The 24,201-nt window shown below is 33.5% G+C and overlaps 1 protein-coding gene and 2 long non-coding RNA genes across 5 annotated transcripts; 1 reads left to right on the forward strand and 2 right to left on the reverse strand.

The window, feature by feature from the left end:
• Positions 1–3,933: 3,933 nt before the first annotated feature.
• LOC134251406 (uncharacterized) lies at positions 3,934–9,871 on the forward strand. 2 transcript variants are annotated; one of them, XR_009988736.1, is made up of 4 exons: positions 3,934–3,952; positions 4,740–4,877; positions 6,862–6,971; positions 9,751–9,871. It is a non-coding gene; the product is annotated as an uncharacterized LOC134251406 (long non-coding RNA). The 2 variants fall into 2 exon arrangements; XR_009988735.1 differs by lacking the exon at positions 3,934–3,952 and having other exon boundaries at positions 4,476–4,877.
• A 9-nt stretch (positions 9,872–9,880) lies between these two features.
• On the reverse strand, positions 9,881–11,734 carry LOC134251405 (uncharacterized). 2 transcript variants are annotated; one of them, XR_009988734.1, is made up of 4 exons: positions 11,632–11,734; positions 10,811–10,931; positions 10,103–10,277; positions 9,881–9,983 (listed from the first exon to the last, which is right to left on the reverse strand). It is a non-coding gene; the product is annotated as an uncharacterized LOC134251405 (long non-coding RNA). The 2 variants fall into 2 exon arrangements; XR_009988733.1 differs by lacking the exon at positions 11,632–11,734 and having other exon boundaries at positions 10,811–11,148.
• A 4,434-nt stretch (positions 11,735–16,168) lies between these two features.
• On the reverse strand, positions 16,169–19,873 carry LOC134251444 (cysteine sulfinic acid decarboxylase-like). Its single transcript, XM_062733864.1, has 6 exons — positions 19,608–19,873; positions 18,196–18,624; positions 17,688–18,001; positions 17,174–17,569; positions 16,801–17,052; positions 16,169–16,693 (listed from the first exon to the last, which is right to left on the reverse strand). Exons 1-6 carry the CDS (start codon positions 19,624–19,626, stop codon positions 16,430–16,432), a joined length of 1,674 nt encoding a protein of 557 aa, XP_062589848.1. The 5' UTR covers positions 19,627–19,873; the 3' UTR covers positions 16,169–16,429.
• Between the last annotated feature and the right edge of the window lie 4,328 nt (positions 19,874–24,201).

The raw sequence follows: 24,201 nt of genomic DNA on the forward strand, positions 1-24,201 counted from the left end.
ATTATATGTAAGCAATTTGTACTTTTTCTTACGTTCAGAGAATGGCGCTATAGGGCACTACATGTAATACACCCTCATAGAAAGTTGACTCTTTATTACCTAACTTTGACCTAGGGATCTGAAAACATGATGAAAATAGAGTGATTAGTCTCTTTTTTAATCACTTCTGACATATTGAATATTTTGCATTTTGGACTTTTAATTTTAATTTTTTTACATCACAATAATTGGATTTCATTTTGTTGCTATAAGGCCTTTTTATTGTGTATGTATTTTTTTTTTAAATTATGGGATCGACAAATTACGTAGAAATAACCCCAAACTGCCACTGTTTTCTTTTCTTGAATTTATGCTTGTATACTTGAAACCTTTATAAAGTGCAGTTTAAATAAATGATGAAAGTAAATCAGTATCAACTTTGTTGTGAGGAACATGAAACAGTTCAGTTGATGTGACATTTCAGACCCTCTATTACAGAAATCTATATTGAGCATAATCCTGACCATTCTTTTTCGAAATCAGTTATGTAAAATATACTCCATGTTATGTCACGATTTACAAATTACATCATCTACTTTCAGCACGTTCTTATACTCAAATTCGATATTATTACTTTTTTAAAGTTTGATTAGCCAGTGTTCTTTTTTCTTTGTTTCGATGTTTAGAAAACGCCGATCTAATTTCAGTCTTTTTTTAATCACCGAGGGTCAACTTGCTACAATTTAAGGATTGACGTGGGAGCCGAAGCACCTGATTATGTCGTTTTTGTGTAATCATTTTACATACTTTTTCTGAAGTTAAGAAATTGGCCATACACGATTTAAAAAGAGATTTTTTCATTTACTGCACTTACAGCACTTGCAATCTCTAAATCGTACAAGCAAATTCAAATAATTGAAGTCCCCCCGCTTTCGGCGTCATAATTTATGGCAAATTATGTCAAATATGGACGCCATATCATATTACATTCAAAAGTAATCACCATTCTTTTGAAAATTATTGAAGGTCGAGCCAAGAAGGCAAAAATCATAGCATGATCGGAAACATCTTGTTACAGGCATTGCATGTGTCAATTATGAAAGCCTTATCTCTTTTTAATCAAATGTTAGTAAAATTAGAAAATTAAAGGAGACTTACCTGTAAGGTGAACTTTAATTGAAATTCTCCGAAGCACCAAGGAACGTTGGGTATTACGTGAGATATGCAAGCCTACTCCCAGATCAGTATTTAACTCAATATGTGAATATTCCTGATGATATGCAATTTTACAGATGCTACATATTATAATTTTATCACCCAAGTTCCCATGGGAGGGAGATCTATGGCAAGCCCTTTTACTATTTATTCGGAAAATAAATTTCATCTGAAAATTACAGAGATATCTCTCATTTTAGAGAGATATCTCTTAAAAATAAGAGATATCTCTCAACTTAAAGAGATATCTCTTATCCTTCAGAGATATCTCTATAAGAAAGAGATATCTCTTAAAGTTAGAGAGATATCTCTTATACGTAGACAGATATCTCTTTTTCTTTGAGAGATATCTCTTTCTCCTTGAGAGATATCTCTTTCGTGATAAGAGATATCTCTGAACGTTAAAGAGATATCTCTGATCGTTAGAGAGATATCTCTTTCAACTAGAGAGATATCTCTTTCAACTAGAGAGATATCTCTTTCACTGAGAGAGATATCTTTCCAAGTTAAAGAGATATCTCTTAGTAAAAGAGATATCTCTCTAAGTTTATCTTAAGAGATATCTCTCAAAGTGAAAGAGATATCTTTCAAAAGGGTCTAAAAGAGATATCTCTGAAGCAAAAAGAGATATCTCTCTTCATTATGTTTATTTAAATTCCATTTGTAATGACTTCTCCCTTTACCGGAAGTGAACTTTTTATTCATTATTTCAAAAGGTGAGAAAATTCGGTCCAGAGTCTGTAAGTCTCGTCACGTGACTCGCGAGATTTTACGATAAATTTATCTTCCTCGCACATGGTGAATGTGTATTTGAGTTCAGCATGTTTCTGGTTTACACACAGCTTTCAGGGGGAAATTAAATAGTTTAACAAAGCCGAAGGGTTGTCCGACTTACGATGTATGAATTTTATGTCATAAGAAATTGGATGCGAGCGTCCACCAGGAATATTTCGATCGAAATACAGGTAAACAAATCAGAGAGTGTCATCCGTTTCTTGTTTATTTTGAGGGAAAATGAAGTGTTTTATTCTTAACCGAATGAAATAGTTTTGAAATTATTTTTTGCCTTAATTTTTTAACAGATTTCTCTTGAATCCGAGATGTTATTTATCAGCTGATTATAGAGGAGGAGTTTTGTCATTGATGGGTACCAACGTCATATTTATTATTCCCCATTTTCAAAAGTGAGTTATCTCCCCTCAAAATCGGAACTCTTCTACACTAGCACAACTTCCGCGGACTACACGTTACGATAATCCAACAAAATAGTGATCAACTTACACGCTGCATTAAAAATTTTAAAAGAAGGAAACGGTTTTCAATATTTTTTTTAGATAATAAGCGATTTTATAAAGGGTCTGTTGCCCCCCCTTTCTAGAAAGCTATACGAATTAGCCAGGCACGTATCATCGTCTTTAAAAGTGGGGGGGGGGGGGGCAGCCAAAGAAATATGTTTTTTTTCTTACCTGGAAAAGTTGACAAGCAAAGAAAAACCTTGCCCAAAGTCGAAAAGCTACTTATTTCAGTACCAGTTCCTTGGCATACAATACTACATTTCCCTTATATAACTTTACTGTAGTATAAACTGTGTGTGTGTTGGGGGGGGGGGGGCATGGCAGCTTTCAATGAACATTTTCAATAGAAAAAGTAAAACATGAATAACACTTGAGAAAAGAATGTTTTCCGTTAATTAACAAGAAATACGCTAGGAAATTATTGTATCAATTTCGTGTTTCTGCTGTCAATTCTCTGATCTAAAACAAAATGTGTATTTTCCTCGGGAATATGCATGTACATATGCTTAGATCCTGCACTAAAACTTTGATTAAATGCAGCTCAGACTTTATACGACATATGTAACACGAATTCAGGTCGATGCTATTTTGATTAGTCTTTCTTCGTTACATGAGCACATGAGATTAAATTATTCATTTAGTAAGAATTCCATTCAAAGTTTTTAATACTATGCATGCAGTGAATCAATTATTTTACAAATAAAAAATTCTGGAAACACGGTTAATTCAAATAAAATAGGCCTTTAATTGTCACCAAATCTGTTCTTGTAAGTAAAAGTTCTATTTTATGACATACAATCGAGCAAAAACGCAGTTTCTTGGTATCGGTCGCGGAAGACGAACTACTGCTGTATATGCAACAATTTCAGGGGTAAAACTGTAAATGGACATGTCATCAGTCTCCAAAAAATTCCTAGAGATGCAGAGAAGAAAATATGGCTGCAGCATGCTAGATTAATTCGTAAAAACTAAAAATTCTTACATTTGTTCTGCACATTTTGTAAATAGTGATGATCCGTCTGCAGAACATCCACTACCGAAAATTTGTTTTTTATTTTATTTTTTTTTTTTATTTATTTTTTCTTTTAAATAGGCCTATTCGAATATGCATCAGCATTTTATCAGTAATTTGTTTCTTTTCTGTTTTTTGTAAGGGGGGGGGGGGGGGCGACACACAGCGCCTTATTATACTACTATACAGATTAATACAAATCCAGAAAGAGACAATGAGTGGGCAATTTAAAAAAATACGAATCAGTTAAGATTTCTTTTTATTCACAAACACAATAACATTTTTCCATATGACAGAGGCATTACACCATGAACATGTTTACATCAAGAACGTCCGCGGAAGTGACTTTATTTATAGCGCATGCGTATTAAACACAGTAAAAGAGTTCCATTCAGGGGAAATAACTCACCTTTTGAAAATGGGGAAATGTGGCTGCATCACTTTTGTTTGGGTAATTTTTTAATATACTTTTTTTTTCAGTAAATTTTAACCTGCTTTGTATCAGTGGATTATTTTTTTGAGCATTAAATGTTTGTAGCAATTTAGATCTATTTCACAAGGATAAGATGTTCATATATTTTGCTAATGCGAGATTCCTCTGACTCTAACCCCCGCTTTTTATATTGTGACTTGTGCGGGGGAGACAGAAGACAGACATAACAAACACTTTATGCCCTGGTCATATTCATGGCGGGGGATATCTCCCCCGCACAAGTCACAATATAAAAGCGGGGGTTAGAGTCAGAGGAATCTCGGATTAATATTTTGCCATCTCTCTGCATAAAATAAAATTTAGATGACCATATTTCTCACTTTAGAGAGTATGTTTCCTGTTTATAGAACATGGTTTATGGATTTTGGTAAATTTTTCTGTCTGTTCAAATTCGCCTGCATGGCACAGTGGTTAGAGTGTCTGCTCTAGTAGAGTCGCGAGTTTGAATCCCACTGTGGGAATTATATGTAGAGACCTGTCCTTGGGATGATACAGTATAAATGTGGCCCCTTGTTGCAGTAGGTCAGGTGTTGGCACAAAAAAAGATCACTTCCTGCTCAATCAGTCAATGGCCCTGAGTGCTGAGTATAGGTCATTAGGACAAAATTTGCAGCTCGATCTCCACTGTCGTTTCCATATGAGTGAAAAATTCTTGAGAGGAACGATAAACAATAAACAATCAATCTGTCTGTTCAATTTATTCACTGATATAACACAACTGTATACACTAAAACTTATTTTATAGCAGAGGTACAAGAGAGCCAGTAACACAGATAAAAGATGCAGTTCCTAAGACAAAGAGATCCAAAGTCAGCAGCACCTAAGACTATACTGATCATGACTTTGAATTATCAGCATCCAAAACAATGCAGATCAAATACAGGTATGAAATTGATGCAACAAAATAAGTTCTAAGACAAATATAAAATTTATTTTTTATAAGACATAGCATATCAAAATGACTAATATACTAGTCAACAACTGGCCAGCTTTAAAAATATATTTGTTTGATGTACTCCTACCCACTTTTATCAAGGTGGTAGGTAGGTTGGTAGGTACTGGTAGATTTTTTATGCCCCACCATGATTATGGTCTGGGCATATAGTGTTTGTCATGTCTGTCTTCCGTCTTTCTGTCCATGCATCACACTTTGCGTTTAGCTCAGTTCAAAGCCCAGTTTCAAAGAAACTATACAGGATATTTCATCAAACTTTGCTGATAAATATTGATAAGAGCTATGCAACTGCATTAACATTTTTTGTCCTTGACTTTTCCTTTGACCTTGACCTCACTTTTCTTAAATTAGTGTTTAACTCAGTTTTAAACATACCATTCAAGATGGTATTACAGCAAAACTCGGTTATAACGAAGTTGCTGGGACCTATGAAATTACTTCGCTATATCCATAATTCATTATAATCATATAAGAAATTCATTAAAATTTTATAGATGGGAATTAAAAATGACTTCGCTATACCCATGAATTCACAATATTTGTGTTCGTACTAAACGAGATTTACTGTATCAAACTCACCATACTGATGAGAGCTTTTCAACTGAAACAAACATATTTTGACCTTGGCCTTTCTTTTGACCTTGACCTCAGTTTTCCTAAGTTAGTGTCAAACTTCATATGGTGATACAATCTGATGTAAGCAATTCAACTGCATCAACATGATCTTGACCTTTTATTTGACCTTGACCTCACATCTCTGAAATTAGTGTCAAACTTCATATGCTGATACATACTGATGTAAGCAATTCAACTGTAACATTTTTCAAGATATCCTGATCAAATTTCATACGAATTTTCATTTTGCATGACTAATATACCCTCAGCGGGCATTCCTGTCCTGTGGACATATTTCTAGTTTTTTTTTATGCCTTACAGCATTGAATAAATTGATAACTGTCATATTTAAAACCACAGACTCAGAAATCTGTTAATGTTTTCATTTAGTTAGAAAGACTTTGTATTAATAAATTAAAAAGCATCCTAAAAATATATGATACCTTATCTTTAAAACATCTATGGAAATTAAGGGGGGGGGTGTTAAAAAATTTGAAGTGCCCCCAAAAAATGAATGCAAATGGGTAGGGGCTATTTTAACAGGTCGGTCAGAGTTCATCAAACAAATCATTTTTTTATTGTTGGCCTAGGAAGGGTACCCTAAATATGAAAATGCAACAAATATTTTAAATAAAAAAATTTTAAATGAAAATATTTTTTATGTATAAAAAGGACAATTTTTATTCTGATTTTCTTGTAAAATCATTGATAAAATTTAATGAAGAAAGCTAATAGGGGTGAAACGATACGCTTCCTTCACGGTTCGATACGTATTGAAAAATTTGGTCTCGGTTCGGTTATTTTCGATACGATACATTTTGATAGAAGGAAACAGATTCAATGTTGTTTTATGCTACCTTTTACTTAATCTAGTAAAATAATTTATGTACAAAATGGATAGAATGTATCAATTTAATTGATTTGACTGTTAAAAACTATTTTAGAAACTTCAAGTCCACACAAACTTACGTTTCTGAACTAATTATACAAAAAAGCATGTTTATAACCTAGTTCCATACCCGACTGAATGACGATCCCGACCGAAAAAAGAACCGAACCGAAAGTAGAGATTTTGTATCGTGTATCGAACCGAGAAAAAATACCGCGGTGAACCGATACCGCGGTGAACCGTTTCACTCCTAAAAGCTAAGATTTGTATCAGATAAATGGATATTTGTAAGATTTATAACTCATTATTTGTCAGGCACCTTAGTCCTACATTATTATCAGTTGCACATACAACTATGACCTATGTAATAATTCAAATGGCATGTTACAGAAGCTTGCTAAATTACAGGTTTTGTCTGTACATCTGGCAATCTTAGGACAATACTGGATGGTTTTAACTAAGAACTGATCCAGCATGAAGACCAGCCATGTGCCTCACCTGTCATGACATTATTAAAGGTAAGTGTCCCTATAAGCAAAGAATCTGACAAAGCAAATCCTTCATCTTAAAAGATTTACATTTAATACTTATTTGATTGGTAGTTTTACAGGGTTCGACTTTAACGTTAGTCCCTTAGTCTCAGACTAATACATTTTCTTTCGGACTAATAAAATCTGTGTCTAATTAGTCCGAACGGACTAATGAATTTTTCTGGGGAAAAAGAGTCGAATTTATCGATGTTCAATTCTCAACAACTTTCACTGGAAAAACCCATGTTTAATTTTAGCTTTCCAGCATCTTGGCGGATGTATGCATGATATAGTCATGTATAGAGTAAACGAATGCAATCGGGAATACGATCGTAGTTCGAATTCCTGATTGCGAGCAAAATTTTCAACGAATCTTGGTATAAAACATTTCTTGTAAAAGTTTTGTTTATTTCCAAAAAAGTATAAAAAGTACATAGCAATGTTAATTCTACTTATTATGCCCCCCTTCGAAGAAGGGAGGGCATATTGCTTTGCTGCTGTCTGTCGGTCGGTCGGTCTGTCGGTCCATTTAGTTTCCGTTCATTTTCTTCATAACCATTGCACATACTGAAATGAAATTTGGTATACATGTATATCAGATGAAAATCTAGGTCAAGTTCTGTTTTGGGTACGATCACACCATAATTTACAGAGTAATGCCCCTTGGATTTTTGAAAAATTCCAATTATTTGCAGTTTCCGTTCATTTTCTTTGGAGAGGTTGCACATATTGAAATGGAATTTAGTATACATATTAGTCAGATTAATATCTAGGTCAAGTTCTGTTTTGGGTATGATCACACCATAATTGATAGAGTTATGCCCCTTGGATTTTTGAAAAATTCCAATTATTTGCAGTTTCCTTTCATTTTCTTTGGAGAGGTTGCACATATTGAAATGGAATTTAGTATACAAATAAGTCAGATGAATATCTAGTTCAGGTTATGTTTTGGGTATGATCACACCATTTTGACAGAGTTATGCCCTTTTGGACTTAGAAAAATTCCAATTTGTGGGGGAGGGGGGCATAAGTGTTTTACAAACATCTCTTGTTTATTTATATTATTGACGGACTCATAAAATTTCCTGCGGACTAGTAAAAGTAAAGAGACACTAGTCCGGCCGGACCAAAGGCTAAAAATGTTAGTGTTGAACCCTGGTTTTAATTATTTTTTTTCATCTACGAAGCCTTTTATTTAGCATTTCTGAGTACTGGTATATGATTGCCATACTTTCCAAAACTTTTTTTTTAATGCTTTATTTTGAAGCATTTTCATTATCCATATATACACTGTACAAACACAAGACAATTTTCACCCACTCACCACCACAATTGCACACACTCACACAGTGCACTTTCTAAACTTGAAAATAATGAGATGTTTGTAAAATACTTATGCCCCCTCCCCCCACATTGGAATTTTTTATCTAAGTCCAAAAAGGCATAACTCTGTCAAAAATGGTGCAAACATACCCAAAAGAGAACTTGACCTAGATATCCATCTGAAAAATCTGTATACTAAATTGCATTTCACTGTGTGCAACCTCTGCAAAGGAAATGAACGGAAACTGCAAATAATTTGAATTTTTCTAAATCCAAGGGGTATAACTCTGTCAAAAATGGCGCCATGTTCATACCCAAAACCGAACTTGACCTAGATATTCATCTGATATACCTGTAAGGCTGTATACCAAATTTCATTTCAGTGCAATGGTTGTGAAGAAAATGAATGGAAACTAAATGGACTGACAGACAGCAGCAAAGCAATATGCCCTCTTTCTTCAAAAGGGGGGGGGGGGCATAATAAATGTACATATATGTAAACATATGACAGTTAAACATACAATTTATCCGAAAACCTCGCATTGAAAAACTTTTTCACAACAATGTTTCTGTAATACTTAAATAATTTTACTGCATCAATAAATAATGGCTTACTATCTTGTGATCTTGAATAGTAAATAAAATTTTTTGCAACTAATAAAAGAAAATTTTCTAAACAACTTCCTTCTATATTAACAAGTAAAACAGTTCTTTTGGATATTTTGTAATCTTTTTCAATGACACAAAACCATTGTAAAAATTGATTCCAAAATTCAGTCACATTAATATACACAATCATAAAATAAGTGAATTATTGTTTATATCCTGTTTCTATGTCTATTTGTCTTTTGTCAACTTTAACCTCCACCATAACTTTTGAACCATGAGAGATACAGACTTCTTATTTAATATGCCTACTCCACTAATTAAGTTCTTTCAAAAGACATCAAGGTCAATGACCTTGTGACCTTGACTGTGACCTATATGCTAAAAATAGCTTTTTTTATTTAAACTTTCGCCTAACTTTTGATACATTAAAGATAGAGAAATCATATTTGGAATGCCTTCTTCATTAATTCTGCTCTTTCAGATGACACCAAGGCCAGTGAACTTTTGACCTTTACTGTGACTTTAATGCTATAAATACCATTTTGAACTTTCACCATACCTTTTGTACTACATGTATTAAAGATAGAGACTTCATATTTGATCTGCATACTCCACTAATTAAGCTCTTTCAAATGACACCAAAGCCAATGACCTTGTGACCTTGACTGTGACCTTTATGCTTAAAAAAACTTGTTTGAATTTGTTGCCGCCTGGTGCATAGTGTTTCACAAACACATCTTGTTTTGAAGTAGTTTTAATATTTGAATTTCTGTAGAATTTTATGTTACATATAAAAACCAAAAATTTTTTAAAATCAAAATCATTTTTATTTCAGTACTTTGTGACAGTGGGATGATGGAATATTAAAGAAAGGACAAGGCTCTATATTACTGCATCAGAGATCAATCCAGGTTTACTTATAAATCGAAGAAAAACACTTAAACAGTCAAGCATCATGTCGCCGCTTTAACAATAAGCCTGCTTATATAACCAAGAAAGCACAGTGATCAGTTGTACCTATGATGTCAGACAAGATCCCGAAAAAACTTCCAGTACACTCATCACTACCTGCAAAGAATTAAAAATTCTAAATGACTCATATCAACACTTTTGTACTTCATCTGGCTTGTATTTTCAGTACTCATTAGCTTTTAGCTTCCTTCAAACAAAATTTCATAAGTACTAACTTGCAGGTGTAAAATATTTGAAACAGTTTGCTTGTCCCAAAGGAAATTCTGCCAATTAGCAGTGGCATGAGCAGTTGATTGATGTCACAGTTCCACCGGCAAAGTATTTGTAGCTGAATGGTGCCATGTAAAACACTTTTCACAAGAACATGGAAAACATCCTAGGAGCGAGGATCTACAAGAAATTAAGAATTTTCAATGTTATAAAATGCTTGTGTACATCTTTTATATATATAACTAATTACGCATGTAACTACCAAATATACAAATTAAACTTCAATCCTTAAATTTGTTCTTAAGTTTATTTATAGTGTATTAAAATAAGCATACAATATTTGTCTTGTTATACTGAAGGATTCAATATTAAGAAAATGTCGTTCATTAAAAAAAATGTGCAACCATTCTGCGCAGTTAGCATTTTTTATGGAGAACCTATCGATGTGCATTTGCAATTGTTGGGATTTAATGACAGGCACACAGTAGAAGAATTGTACTTGTTAATAAATGTTTTTTACCAATCAAATTTCAAATTGATAATTTAATAAGAAAGCATATGACAAATTTAACTATCATTAGTGTCCAATGATTCACCATGGTTTTTGAGCTTTTGTGGACTTGATACTTAACTACCGGGGTAGTAAGTTTGAAATATTAAAGTAAAGAAATATTAAAGTAAAGAAAAGTGCAGCCCAAAAATTTATCCTGTACCTGATTTAAAATGAGTGCCATCATTAACTACTTGGGAGTTGCCACACTCTTCACGAGTATAAGAATTATTGAATATGCCTCATTAACAGCATTGTCCCTTTTTTCAGTACCTCCTGGATCCCTGTGAAATATAATGACAAATGTAGATAAAATGTTCTACCATTGAATGATGAATGTCTTATGGACCCAGTGCAGACCTGTTTGGTGACACCATTGGATAAATTGGGGATTGTTCTAGCTAAGACAAATAAGAAAATTCCTATTTCTAATGCCTATTTTAAGAAAATAAAATGTCTTTCTAATAATTGTAAGAGTATTTTGGAACACGGGCACATGAAGTATTGATAATACCCCCCTTTTTTTTAAATTAAAAAAAAAATTTAAAAAAAAAGGGGGGGGGTATTATCCATACTTCAGGTGCCTGTGTTTGGGAAGGGGGTCATAAGGCTTTACAGTTAATATATTGATCGTACATGTATGTTGTTTAACGTCCTACACTGGCTACAGTTAATATTGAAGTTGAATATATACATCCCTGTGTACTTGAAAGAAGACTTAGTAATGTTGGACGTTATTTTTGGAGTATTAATTAATTAAAAAAAAAAACAACATTAATTCTATCAGGATAATGTTTAATGTACGTAGTAATCAACCCTGTATTCCCGTGATCGATGAAATTGGGTACATGTATTTCGAATTTTTAATTGATCCCCGGCTCAGCTGTCCTGTGAGCTAAATAAATGAAATAAACATAATATGGAACCAATCTTGAAATCCTGTTACTTTCGCTTAAAACAATAAAGCAATTAAACCTTGTTTACCTGTATCAATCAGTCCATTTTATCCTCTTCTTTTCAATAACCAGAAAACGAACGACTTAACAGACATCACTTCCTGTTTCGCTTTCGTTTTTAACGGGAGAATTAGTTATTTTATTTTAAGGGTGACTGGAAAAGAGATATCTCTTTAGCTTAGAAAGATATCTCTTTTTGAAAATCTAAAGAGATATCTCTCTAATTAAGAGAGATATCTCTTTTAAACTTGTTAAAGAGATATCTCTCTAACTTTAAGAGATATCTCCCTCGCTTAAAGAGATATCTCTCTAGCTTATAAAGATATCTCTCTTACTAAAAGAGATATCTCTCTTTCAAAAAGAGATATCTCTTTTGTTGAAAGAGATATCTCTCTGAAGTCTAAAGATATCTCTATTAGTCAAAGAGATATCTCTTTAAGCTAAAGAGATATCTCCATAAGCTAAAGAGATATCTCTCTATGCTAGAGAGATATCTCTCATTTTGAAAGAAAAAATTATTTTACGAATAAATAGTAAAAGGGCTTGCCATAGAGATCAAGGGTGGGCACGTAATACCCAACGTTCCTTGGTGCTTCGGAGAATTTCAATTAAAGTTCACCTTACAGGTAAGTCTCCTTTAATTTTCTAATTCTCCTTCACCACCAAGTCACGTGGGTATCACGTGAGATGTTTAAAGCAAATATTCACATATTGAAAATAGGAATTATACAAAGAAGAAGAATTCCTATAACTGTCAAAAATTTATTGAATATTCATATCATCTAAACTACATGTTGAAGACAAAATTGCAGACTGAAATTTTTTATCATTATTTAAAACAGTTTTGTCATAAAATTTTGCAAATGTATTCTCATTAGACCATCCAACAAGTGATAAGATATTGTCAACTGAAATCCCTGAAGAACGTGCGGCGGCGCTTGCAGCAGCGCGAGTGCTATGTCCAGAAAACTTGCTGGTGTCAATGCCAGATTTAGATAACAGAGTTCTTATCCAGCGAGAAATACTGTCCTTCGACGCCTCTCGGAACGGCTTCTGGGTTGTCAAAAGAAGTCTTCTACATGTATTTCCATTACCTCTATATTTTTCCGTTTTTGTTATATACACTTTAATACATGTCACAACACAAAGCATCTTATTTGGAAATGCTAAAACTGTAATTGGTTTTATATGATAAGATGGCCTAGATTGTTTTACAAGATTATTTACAAAAAACACATTTCTATCTTCTTAAACATGCTACGTAATCAGCGTTTCTCAAATGGCGATATATGGAACGCCATCACTGCCTTATAGCATACAGCTATGCATTTATTATGTCAATTTATAATTACGTGATGTGAACATATCTTAACGTTATGTCCATTTTTTATGAGATGATGTAAATATATCTTAACATCATGTCAATGCTGCATTACATGAAGTAAATACATCCTTTCATTATGTCAGCACTTCATAACTTGAAGTAAAAAATTCATTGTGTGAAGTGATAATGTGTTTACATTGTGTTAAAACTTTATTACGTGAAATGAAAGTTTCTTTACTTCATTTGATTTCTTTAATATGTGAGGTCAAAATTGCATTACGTCAAGTAAATTGTGTTTTATAATTAAACTTATCATTACATGAAGTCAAAAGCGCATTCATTTTTGAGAGTGTATATTTCTATTATATCAAAGCATTATTACTTGATATGGATTTATCTTTATTTTACGGCAAGGGCATCATGATGTGAGGTGAACACATCTTACCTTTATGTCAGTGCTTTATTACGTGGTGTAAAAAGTGTATAACACAATGTGAACATATCTTTATATTATATCAATACTTTATTACATTATGTCAAAACTCCATTCCGTGATGTGGATATATAATTACGTTATGTCAACTCTTTCTGTGATTTAAAAATATCTTTATATTGTGTTAACTCTTTATCATGTTGATTCCAAAAGTTCATTACCTGATGTTAAAATACATTTACATTATCTCAAAGCTGTATATCTAGTATTTAATGAATGTTGACGACCGTGTGTTAATGACTGGTAAGAAGGGGGAGGGGTCCTGATTGATTAGGACAAATTACATGCACATAATATCAACCCCCCTCTTTTCCCAGACAAACTTTACGATAGAAAATGTAATGTTCATTGAAACTGTACAGCCCCCACCCCCACTTCTTGTTGAAGTATAGTCCACTAAGGGTATTGTCATATATCTGGGAAAAAATGGGACTGATCGAAGTTGGACCCCTCTCCCCGAAATAGGATTTTCGGGCTTGGACTTTTTTTTCTTGGCTTGTCAAGTTTTTTGGGTAAATGATTTTTTTTTCTGGCTGACCTCCTCTTTCAAAAAAAGATGCTATCACTGGAGTTAGTAATTTTTTTTAATCATTCCAGGGCCAGAATTCTATTACAAAAATCTACCAGTCGCTCATCTAAATCAATTGAATATGCCTTAGTAAGCATGCATGGGCACAAAGGACGGAAAGCGGAGAAGCTCTCAGGCTTTATAGTTTTATAGAAAAAAGTTTTCAACTTAATTCAGCTAAACTTAATGTGAAACTGATGCAATGTCCTACAAAGTTTAAGACTTTTATAAAAAAAAAAAAAAAAAAAAAAATTCAAAATAAAAAGAAAAAAAAAAGATTGCTGCATGCACGACTCAGAATATTTGATTTATTTAATTATCAGATTAAAGTAAACACCATTGAATTTCGACGTGACTTTAATTCACAGTCGCAGTGTAAAGGCTTTGCATGTTTCAAGATTGTCAATCATTTGTCGCTTAAAGTTTTCATTTAAAGATGTCATTCCGAAATCGCTGAGAATCTCTCTCTCTCCCGCCATTTTTAGTGCTTGCGGAACGCGGAAAATATGTTATGCTCATATAAAGGCCGAGGATACCCGTGTTCGCATAACGTAATAGTGAATCGACATAATGTAGAAGAGTGCGCACAGTATAGCATGAGCTTTTCACTTCAGTTAATAAAAACTAAGATTGTCATGAAAAGTAAACATAACGAAATGCAAGTTGACGAAATAAAATTGTAGCATGTGTAAATGTCATAAAGAGTTGACATAATGTAAAGGGAAGTTAACACGATGCAATAGTAGTGTGAGTAAATGTCATAAAGAGTTGACATAATGTAATGGAAGGTTGACGCAATGCAATAGTAGTGTGGGTTAATGTCATAAAGAGTTGACATAATGTAATGGAAGGTTGACACAATGCAATAGTAGTGTGGGTTATTGTCATAAAGAGTTGACATAATGTAATGGAAGGTTGACACAATGCAATAGTAGTGTGGGTTAATGTCATAAAGAGTTGACATAATGTAATGGAAGGTTGACACAATGCAATAGTAGTGTTCTGCTATAAGGCAGTGACGGCGTTCCATAGCGATACATAGATTCTCATTGGTTATGAAATTAATAGCATCAGCAGTTTTAAATTGTTTGACAAAAATCTCCTTGTCATACGAAACGCCATCATTGGTTCTTTGCTACACTCGTTCACATTCGCCCGAATTTTTATCCCATGCATATGTATATTTCAACAGTGAATGAAAGGCTGTGTAAATTTCAGACGCTTATTATGTAACGTCGATAATGCCACGCCTTACTGAAAGTCCAAGGATAAAAGAGAATTGTACTAATTTGGGAAGCATAACATTTTTGAAAAGTAGACCAAACTTCAAGGTCTATGTCACAGGGTTAAAAAGCAAAGTAAAGAGAAAGTCCTTGTCATAGGTAATATACATATCTGATATGAAAGCCCTATCGTTTCTCTTTCAAAAGAAATATGGCCAATTTAGAGTAATAATATCTTTGAAAAGCTGGTCATACTTCATGGAATACGTATTCAGAAAAGTCTTGCCACGGGTAATGGACTCTCATGCAAAGGTTACAGCATGACCAAAGTTAAAGTTTTTGTGACATACAGATGAGGGAGGGGTTTTCCTTATGAAAGATTTTGATTTTTTAAAAACATATCATGTTTCAGCGTCATGCTTCCTATTCAAAATTGTTGTGTATACATGTATGTAATGGTTACTTTATTCAGATTCTTTTTTTATCTCCATAATTCTAATTTCTCTTTTTAACATGTTCTTTAATATCTATAACAGCTTTAAAGTATTTCCTAGTGCTATATCAATCATTTGTAATATTCAGTTACAAAATATTTTGAATCTTACTTAGATTTTTTTTCTTTGCTCATATTCGCTAGCCAAGGGTTTCTGAGATCTCCTTTGCTCAACATAATTTGACTTATATACCTTTACGACGCAGTTGATACATATTTATAGTTAAAGGAAAGTTAGTTATTGAATTCATTTCACTCGTGAGACAAGATTTTTCGATATTTTCACGTTTACATCGGACTTGTCAAAATATTGATATTTAAAAAGAAAACGCCCGATTCGTAATATAAATTCTAAATCCAAATAAAATTAACCTCAAGTACCCACTACAACTGTCTGTACAGTTCAGATCTCAGACTGACAGCTGGAAACAAATTCAAGATTATTTTTTAAAATTCATTTTTTATTTTTTTTTTACATTCTTTTTTGTCATTTTTTCTACCAACTCATAACAATAACAATATCAGGAGTTATGTACATAATATACATAATATCAATAACAATATTTACAAGAAATGTGAGGATGATACTAGTGTAAAAAAATGAATGAGATAGATGGATAAGAGATTATCACTAATTTGTCATGTCTAGAAAAGCTAAATGCCATCATGTCTATAACAAAAGAGTTTACAAGTTAAAATTGATGCTTCCTAGGTTTGGCAAATGGCTAAAGATCTTTTCCGAGTCTGACGATTTCGTCGACAACGAATTCCATGTCACTTTTCACAATGTCAAGATTTGAGACAATCATCCTGAAAAAGTTCACAAATTGTCCATCTGGCTGGTACCCGACCATCATGGAACCAGCTTTCATCATGGCTTCCTTGACTTTTGGCCCTACTTTAGAGATCTGACTCCACCATTCTTCCGTTCTCTCCTTACCCCTCAATCTTTCTGGTATATAGTAGAAACACACATTGGTGCATTCGGGCTAGAAAAGAAATTGAGATCTCTAACTGACATTGTCAATACTGATATAACACTAATGTAACTTAAAAAGCCAAAAAGTAAAAATCCACTACTAGCCTATATCCTTACCTCCAAAAGAAGCTCGAAGCCTTCTCGTTGTTTGACTAGTTCGGCAAGGTATTTGGCACATTCAAACTGATTGTCAATGTCTCTCTCGAATCCTTCATCCCCTTTGTTCTTCCACATGATCCACAACTTCAGCACGTCATTCTTGCGTCCACACTGGATGGATTTGTCTCCAGTGTCGTAGGAGACGTCATAGAACTTGTCCTGCTGGAACAGGTAGGCGGCATTGGCAGAGTGGCACTGCTCAAGCAGACCCTGGAGGAGAGAAAAAATAAATTCAGTCTTAGTTTCAAATTTTTTCATGCTAATTTTGTGGTCTTTTGAAAAAATAATTTAAAAGATACATGTATACAGGTATGTAGAAATGTTGTATTACCTTGTGTCTTGTGAAGATGAGTGAACACTGCTGGGGGACTCCCATGAGTTTGTGGGGGTTCCATGTCATAGAGTCGGCTCTCTCCACCCCCTTCAGAAGACTGCGGTATTTCTTGGACATAAGGGCTCCACCTCCCCAAGCACCATCGACATGCAGCCAGATACCATATTTCTTGCAAATGTCAGCAATTTCATCAATGGGGTCAAAAGCACCAAATACGGTTGTCCCAGCAGTAGCGTTAACAAAGTAGGGGGTCATTCCTTTTTCTTTAGCTTCCAAAATTTTCTTTTCGAGATCTTCAGGGATCATTTTCCCTATAGAGTCAGTCTTGACGGAAATGAGATTGTCAAGTCCCATTCCCATAAAAGCTATACCTTTGGCTATGGAATAGTGGCACTAAAAGGAAAAGGAATACACGTACACTGTCAGTTTTGTTGCATTAACCATACATAGACTACAAAAAAATAAGAAAGTACCATTCAATCAATATATCCTTTTTTCTATAGGAATTTACCTTTTCTGAAGTAAAGGCACAAATTTCAGGGATTTCCCTCAGTCCCTTCCTTTTGACTTCGGGATACTGGTAAAACCTGGCAATGTTGAGTGCGTACATGTTAGATATGGAACCACCAGGGCAGAACATGGCATCTCCATCCGGGAAGCCGATTTTTCCCAGCATTTTATCAATGACCACCCTCTCCATGAGAGCAAAGACGGGGGAGACTTCGTACGTGTACAGACTGGCATTCATTGTCTCCGTCAGCCAGCATCCTCCCAAACTGTACTCATCAAGTCCGCCATACAGCTGGTTAAAAAACCTAGGGTGTGCTGTAAAGGAACAAGATACATACAATTATTATACCCCTTCTCTTTTTCACAAAAAAAAAATCTATATATAAAGTATGCCTTACTTAAAATTTCGCGGAAAAATGATAAATCGCGAACATAGCGAAATGAAAACGATCGTGATTATTTGCAAATCTACAGTATTAACTATTTTGTCTAAGTTTAATGCCACTAACCGACTTTAACGCTGTACTTGATGACATCTTGACACAGACTCAGTATTTTCTCGTCCGAGGTTTTGCTCCCCAATTCAAAATCAATTTTCTGTTTCAGATCTTCAGGATGTGAGAACTCCAGGACCTTCTCATTGCGGTCACGTGCCTTCATGAATCCGTCTCTCAGCATCATTTCATACAGCTTGTCCAGGAATTCGTGCTTCTCTTTCTCTTGTTTTGGTGCCTTCTTTTCGGGCTTTTTATGATTATCACTATGAGTTTCTTTAGTCTTTATAGTCATGATATTATTACACAGACTGTTTTCTTTGTTGGACTTCCTGACTGGTTTTTCGCTGAACATTGTGATTCTCTGCTTTTCTGTGGGTTCCACGTCAAAGTCGTTTTTATCGTGGATTCTCTTGTGAGCACTAATGTGCACTTTGTGGCTTTCTAAAAGGATGAAAAAAAAACAAGATTTATATAAATTGCCCTTGGCTTTTTCCTCAGAGTTATAACTAAGTGTCTGACAGTGCCTGACATGGCACTAACATCATAAATTTGGTGACAGTATTGTTTTATTATTGAAAACCAAAAGGGTAAAAAAAAATAATGAAAATATCTTTTCATCAAAAAATATTTTGCAATATTATTATTACCACAAGCCCAAAGAAACACTGGGGTGGGTGGGGTTGGGACAGTCCGCATACATTAAGATTTTTTAATGTTTTTTTTTTTTTTTTTTTTTTTGCTTCTCAGATTTTGTTGACAAAACTTTTTTGACAATTATATATATATTTTCTTTGTCATTTTTTTTATCCACTATAGAAGTTGCCCCCGCCCTTTTCAACACCTTTGATATGGCTTGTATAGAAAGTAACTTATTTTTATGCATGCTTTCATGTGGGTAGGAAGCGATTGGAGATTCCTATAAATCAAGTACTCTGCACATTATTTATAAACATTTTTTTAAGTGTCATAGAAGCCCATTTCGTAAAAAGGAGTACAATTAATTTTTCACTAATTAAAAATATCAATTTTAAAAATTCAATTGCCAATTGAGAGTGAGTAATCTGAAATAATTTTAAAGATGCGAACTTAATTATCGATTCAAGGAAAATTCCACTTCCACGTGGGGTTAGCCGGCATGCATGTGCGATCAGCTGATTGTCAGTTACAACTGAAAACACAGCTGATCGCGACATACCAGACCAACGCTTAGAGAGAGGGGCAAGAATATCGGCATTCAAATTCAATATCTTAAAGTAAATCAACGACTACATGCAAATATTCTTTTCATAATTATACATTAAATTAATGTCATTATTTTCACAATATTCAATTGCACTAATTTAATTTTAACTATGTATATCTTACTACAATCGAATAATTTGCTTAGAATTATTAAAAATTGAAAGTGATAAGTAGAAACTCACCTGTTATACAAGATGCCATCTTGAGATCTCAGAGTATTTGAACAATGAACTGGTACAATCCAAGTTGCAGCTTTGAAGCTGAATGCTAAAATATTATGACACAGTCCCTTATAAAGAGTAGTTGCCTGATTGACCTTACTTGACCTTTGAACTTCAAGCTTGGGAAATTTTATGCGTTGTTCGGATTGTCGTCCTTTCTTTTCAATGATGGAAGTGATAAATGAGCTAATTTTCCCCAAAGATTTAGGCTGTAGTAAGAAAAAATAAAATATTTTAATGAAATGCTTCATTATTTTGTCAGTTTTAATTATGTGAAGTTTATATTCAAGTAGTATAACGAATCCGTTTTGTCCGAATCAATATTTTTCAACGTCTAAACTATTATGCGTACACAACTCGCGGGGATTTTACCGGGGATCTTTCAATAAACCAATAAACCGGACAACGGGAGGCTAACATTTTATAATCCAATACAAACTAGTTTGTGGAATATACTACGGCCACTTTCCATCCAAATGTCCATACCGGATTTACAAATAATAATCCATCTAACCACTTGACATATTACAAGTATATTATTGAAAATTATAGTAATAGAAAGTTCTTCGAAACAAACTTAAAATTCTTTTATACATACATGCGGTGATTTTTTTAAAATTATTAATTAATTTTAGTTTGCTATTTTCATTTCATATTCAATGATTTAAAAAGCACTTGCCTATATATTTTGAGTATTTAAAAAAAAAAAACTGGTACGTTGACATTAACTCTTGCATGTCTAAATCAGGAAATTTTAGCATCGCGTAATGAGGCATAAATTATGAAATTGAATAAGGATATAATTGTTCGTAGTGAATAATTTGATTGTACGTTGTTAATAATAAAATTACATAATGACATATGTTATATCAGAAAATTTGTGTATGAAACGAGCGTATTAAAATTAACGTCAAATTAACGATTTACTTTTTTCAGCTGTTTATATGTGAAATATTTATATCTTATAAACTTTCGAAGATTATCTTATTGTGCATAAGGAAGCAAAACTTGCGATTTTACCTATCTTTTTACTCAAAATTATTGTATAAATTTGAAAAGGTTTTTTTTAAATGTATATAGCATCTTATTAAATTTCGACTATATAATTTTAAGGACTACTCACTACACTTTTAAATGTGCATTTTTATAAAAGAATATTTTAACTGAATTGTTTTACTTCTATATGCAATTATTTTTTTTAAGGAAATGTTAGGTTTAATTTCATTAAATATTCGATCAGCAAATACCGTTAATTAATTTAATCAATATTTTATTATGTAAGTAAGATTACATAATTGGATTGGACATCAGGCATGGCCTATATAAGTCCAAATACCGTTGCTGAGAGCACCTTAATTCAAATAACAATTCAAGTTAGGTGAAATTGTATCATACTGTAAATTAAGAGACTAGAACTTTGTAAATTATGCATAATGTAAACAACTTAATTATTTATATATTATATACTGTACGTACGTACGTACATACGTATATTTATAGGTATAAATTTAACCATGCATTCCAAATGATTTGTAAAAATATCTTTTGATAATATATTTAAATTGTTTCTTTTGTATAATATATACATGTAAGGAGCGAGCGTATTTTTCAAAACTTGTGCCCAATCCCTTTGTAATTGAAAAACAATTCAACAGCCTTGAATGCGCATAATACAAACTTTTTTTCAGATATCACGTGAAAGCCATGTGAATCATTCGACCAATCCGATCAATAGAATTTAACGCTAGTGTTTACTATATTGCTTCATGGACTGACGATTTTCCCACGCCGTGTTCTCTTACACTACAAACTCCTCTGTGCGCAATAACAATATCCATATAAGGTAGTTTCCTCGACCTGTCACGGACTTTGTAGAAATGTAGATATTCCTATTAAAAAGTCAAAATAATATAGCATATTTTCAATGTCAGCTGATGTGTTAATTATTTCTTTAATTTCATGATTATGACAATACAATAATTTCATATACAAGGGAAAGCCAGCAAATGCAAACTAAATAGATACGTGTGTGTGTAATTATTTATTGCATACTGTAACAATTGAACTATATAAAGAACTAAAGACGAAAATTATATATTTCATCGATGCTAACCAATCTCATGTTTGTTTATTTGTTGGAACATTATTTAAAAGAATTAATATCTTCTTGATTACTCCGCGAACATGACAAAATTTTTATTGTACAACAAGCATGTGACTATTTTTGTATTCTTTTAATTTACTAACAGAACTTATATAACTGCTATTTTGATTTAAGTACTGTGCATAAATATGCGGAGAAAAGATGCATGTATTTGTCTGAATAGTGACTATGCAATAAATTATACATGTAATAGTAATTGTCTTATTTGAAATTGACACAGTTTCATCAAGGAAATCCCCATGTTTTCTTGTAAACAAGGTCATGTGTGTATGTCTGGCTATCCCAAAGTTAAAAACTTTCCTCTTTGCGGGGGGTTATAGACACATTCAGCCAACGTGGTGGAATACATGTACAGTGGTATTCTTCTACTTTGTTATGTATTTTATTACCGAGGCGCACCCTCGTAATTCTCTTTTTTTTTCATTTGATATTATTTTAATCTTAAGAGACTTTTTTCTAAGAATAAACTTGTAAAATTCTTTAATTGGTTGTAATTGTTTAAAATACAGGATCTTAATTCCTAATCCGATTAAGCAGAATTACTTAACAACATTGACATGAGTACAAGAGCAGTTTACAAAGTCGTATGTTAAAAAAATTTCCGATCAAGATCTGATCTAATATATATGTATTAAAAACGTTATTCCAACGTTGTGTGTGCATGCAGATGTACCTAGTAATACAAAAATTCCAAAACAAACACATGTACAGTTGTATATATTTAAGGACATATGCAAGGTACCTTACCTACTGATATTTTTTCGATATTCCTAATTTAAGATTTTAGTGCTATCAGATGTTCATAGAAAAAAAAATCAGCATGCATTACCAGGGTTTTTTGGAAAATATCAAATTATGATTTTTATCCCTATCAAGTTCAAACTACGTTGCGTATGACCTTATGAATAAAAGAATTTCGGGTCACTTCCTTGTCAAATACCCCAGGTACACACGCCCTTTTCATTGAAGAATAGGTGCACGACAGCACTAACTATGAAATAATAATTAAAATATTCTGTACAAGTGTTGTATTTAAGGTACAGGGAGAGTTGTGGATAAAATATACATGTACGCCAAGACAAAATGTAGAGGTTTGTCATGGGAAATATCCTGTGTGTCTGAATAGAAGGTCACAATGGCACAATTATGTAACAGATTTCATGAAGGACCTGCGAATAAGAGATAGGTACATCCAAATGTTACATTTGTACCGTCCAATTTTATTTTCTAGCTTTTTTTCCTTTTACACTGCATAAATTCATTATTCGTCTGTTTGAAGTGTGTGTGGAATGGGGGTGGGGGTGCGGTTGTTACTTGAATAGAGTGACAGGGGATGTCGTCTGTGCATGCGTTCCATTTCGATCAGGGAGGGGGAAGGGGGTAATATCAAGTCTTTATACACAGATCAAAAACACCAAACCATTATATGATATCTTTCGTATGGAATTGTAAGGAAGAGCGCTTTTCACATACACCTTAATTTGTTCATCTTCTTGGAAGAAACATTTTTAAGCGGGTTAGAGCTCAATGTTGGGATCATGCTAGCTTAATAAACCACTTAAGAGATCTCTCTGCAAAGACAGTAGGGACAAACATGATCGAGGTTTATGTATTCCAGCATGCTATAGAAGTTCAAGGCGAATTTGGGAATACTTTTGACTTGGCCAAGGTATATGTACAAGGATCATCGTATAGGGACATTTACCGAGGCTCTTCGTTCCTTGTAAAGGAATATCATGATTGATGGTTTAATTGTGGAGCCTCTTTATTTTTGAAGAGAACTTTTCGAATGTGAATCAATTAAATACTTATGAATAACGGGTAATTTAGATAATGGTGCATCACTTTTATTGAACGAAGTCGATCGCCCCGTGGCGCAGTAGTTAGAGCGTTTGCTCTCGAGTCGCGAAGTAAGTCGTTTGATCCTCACGTCGCAGGTTCGATTCCCACTGTGGGAAGTGCATATATATGGAGACTTTCCTTCGGATGAGACCGTATAAACCGAGATCCCGTGTTGCAATAGGTGCTGGCACGAAAAAGATCCTTCATTACTCAATGGCCCTGAATGCTGAGTATAGGACACCATTTGCAGCTCTCCACCGGCAAGTGGTGGCGTCTCCAGAGGCTAAACCGTTCCTTGTAAAGGAATATCATGATGGTTTAATTATGGAGCCTCTGTATTTTTACAGAGAACTTTTGAGTCACCATGGCGCAAGAGCGTTTGCGTCGCGGAATAGGATAATTCTCGAGAGGGACGTTAAACTAGATTCAATTTATCAATATTTTAAACGATTCTCGTCTATATCAGCGATAATAAATGGAAAAGAAAACAAAAACAAAAAGGATTTTGACAACATATCGGAAGGAAATTCAACTGATATATTTAGCTCA

The sequence above is a fragment of the Saccostrea cucullata genome, unplaced genomic scaffold (genome assembly GCF_032062105.1).
Source record: "Saccostrea cucullata isolate Sc308-1 unplaced genomic scaffold, CSIRO_AGI_Scuc_v1 ctg65, whole genome shotgun sequence".
Classification (NCBI taxonomy): domain Eukaryota; kingdom Metazoa; phylum Mollusca; class Bivalvia; order Ostreida; family Ostreidae; genus Saccostrea; species Saccostrea cuccullata.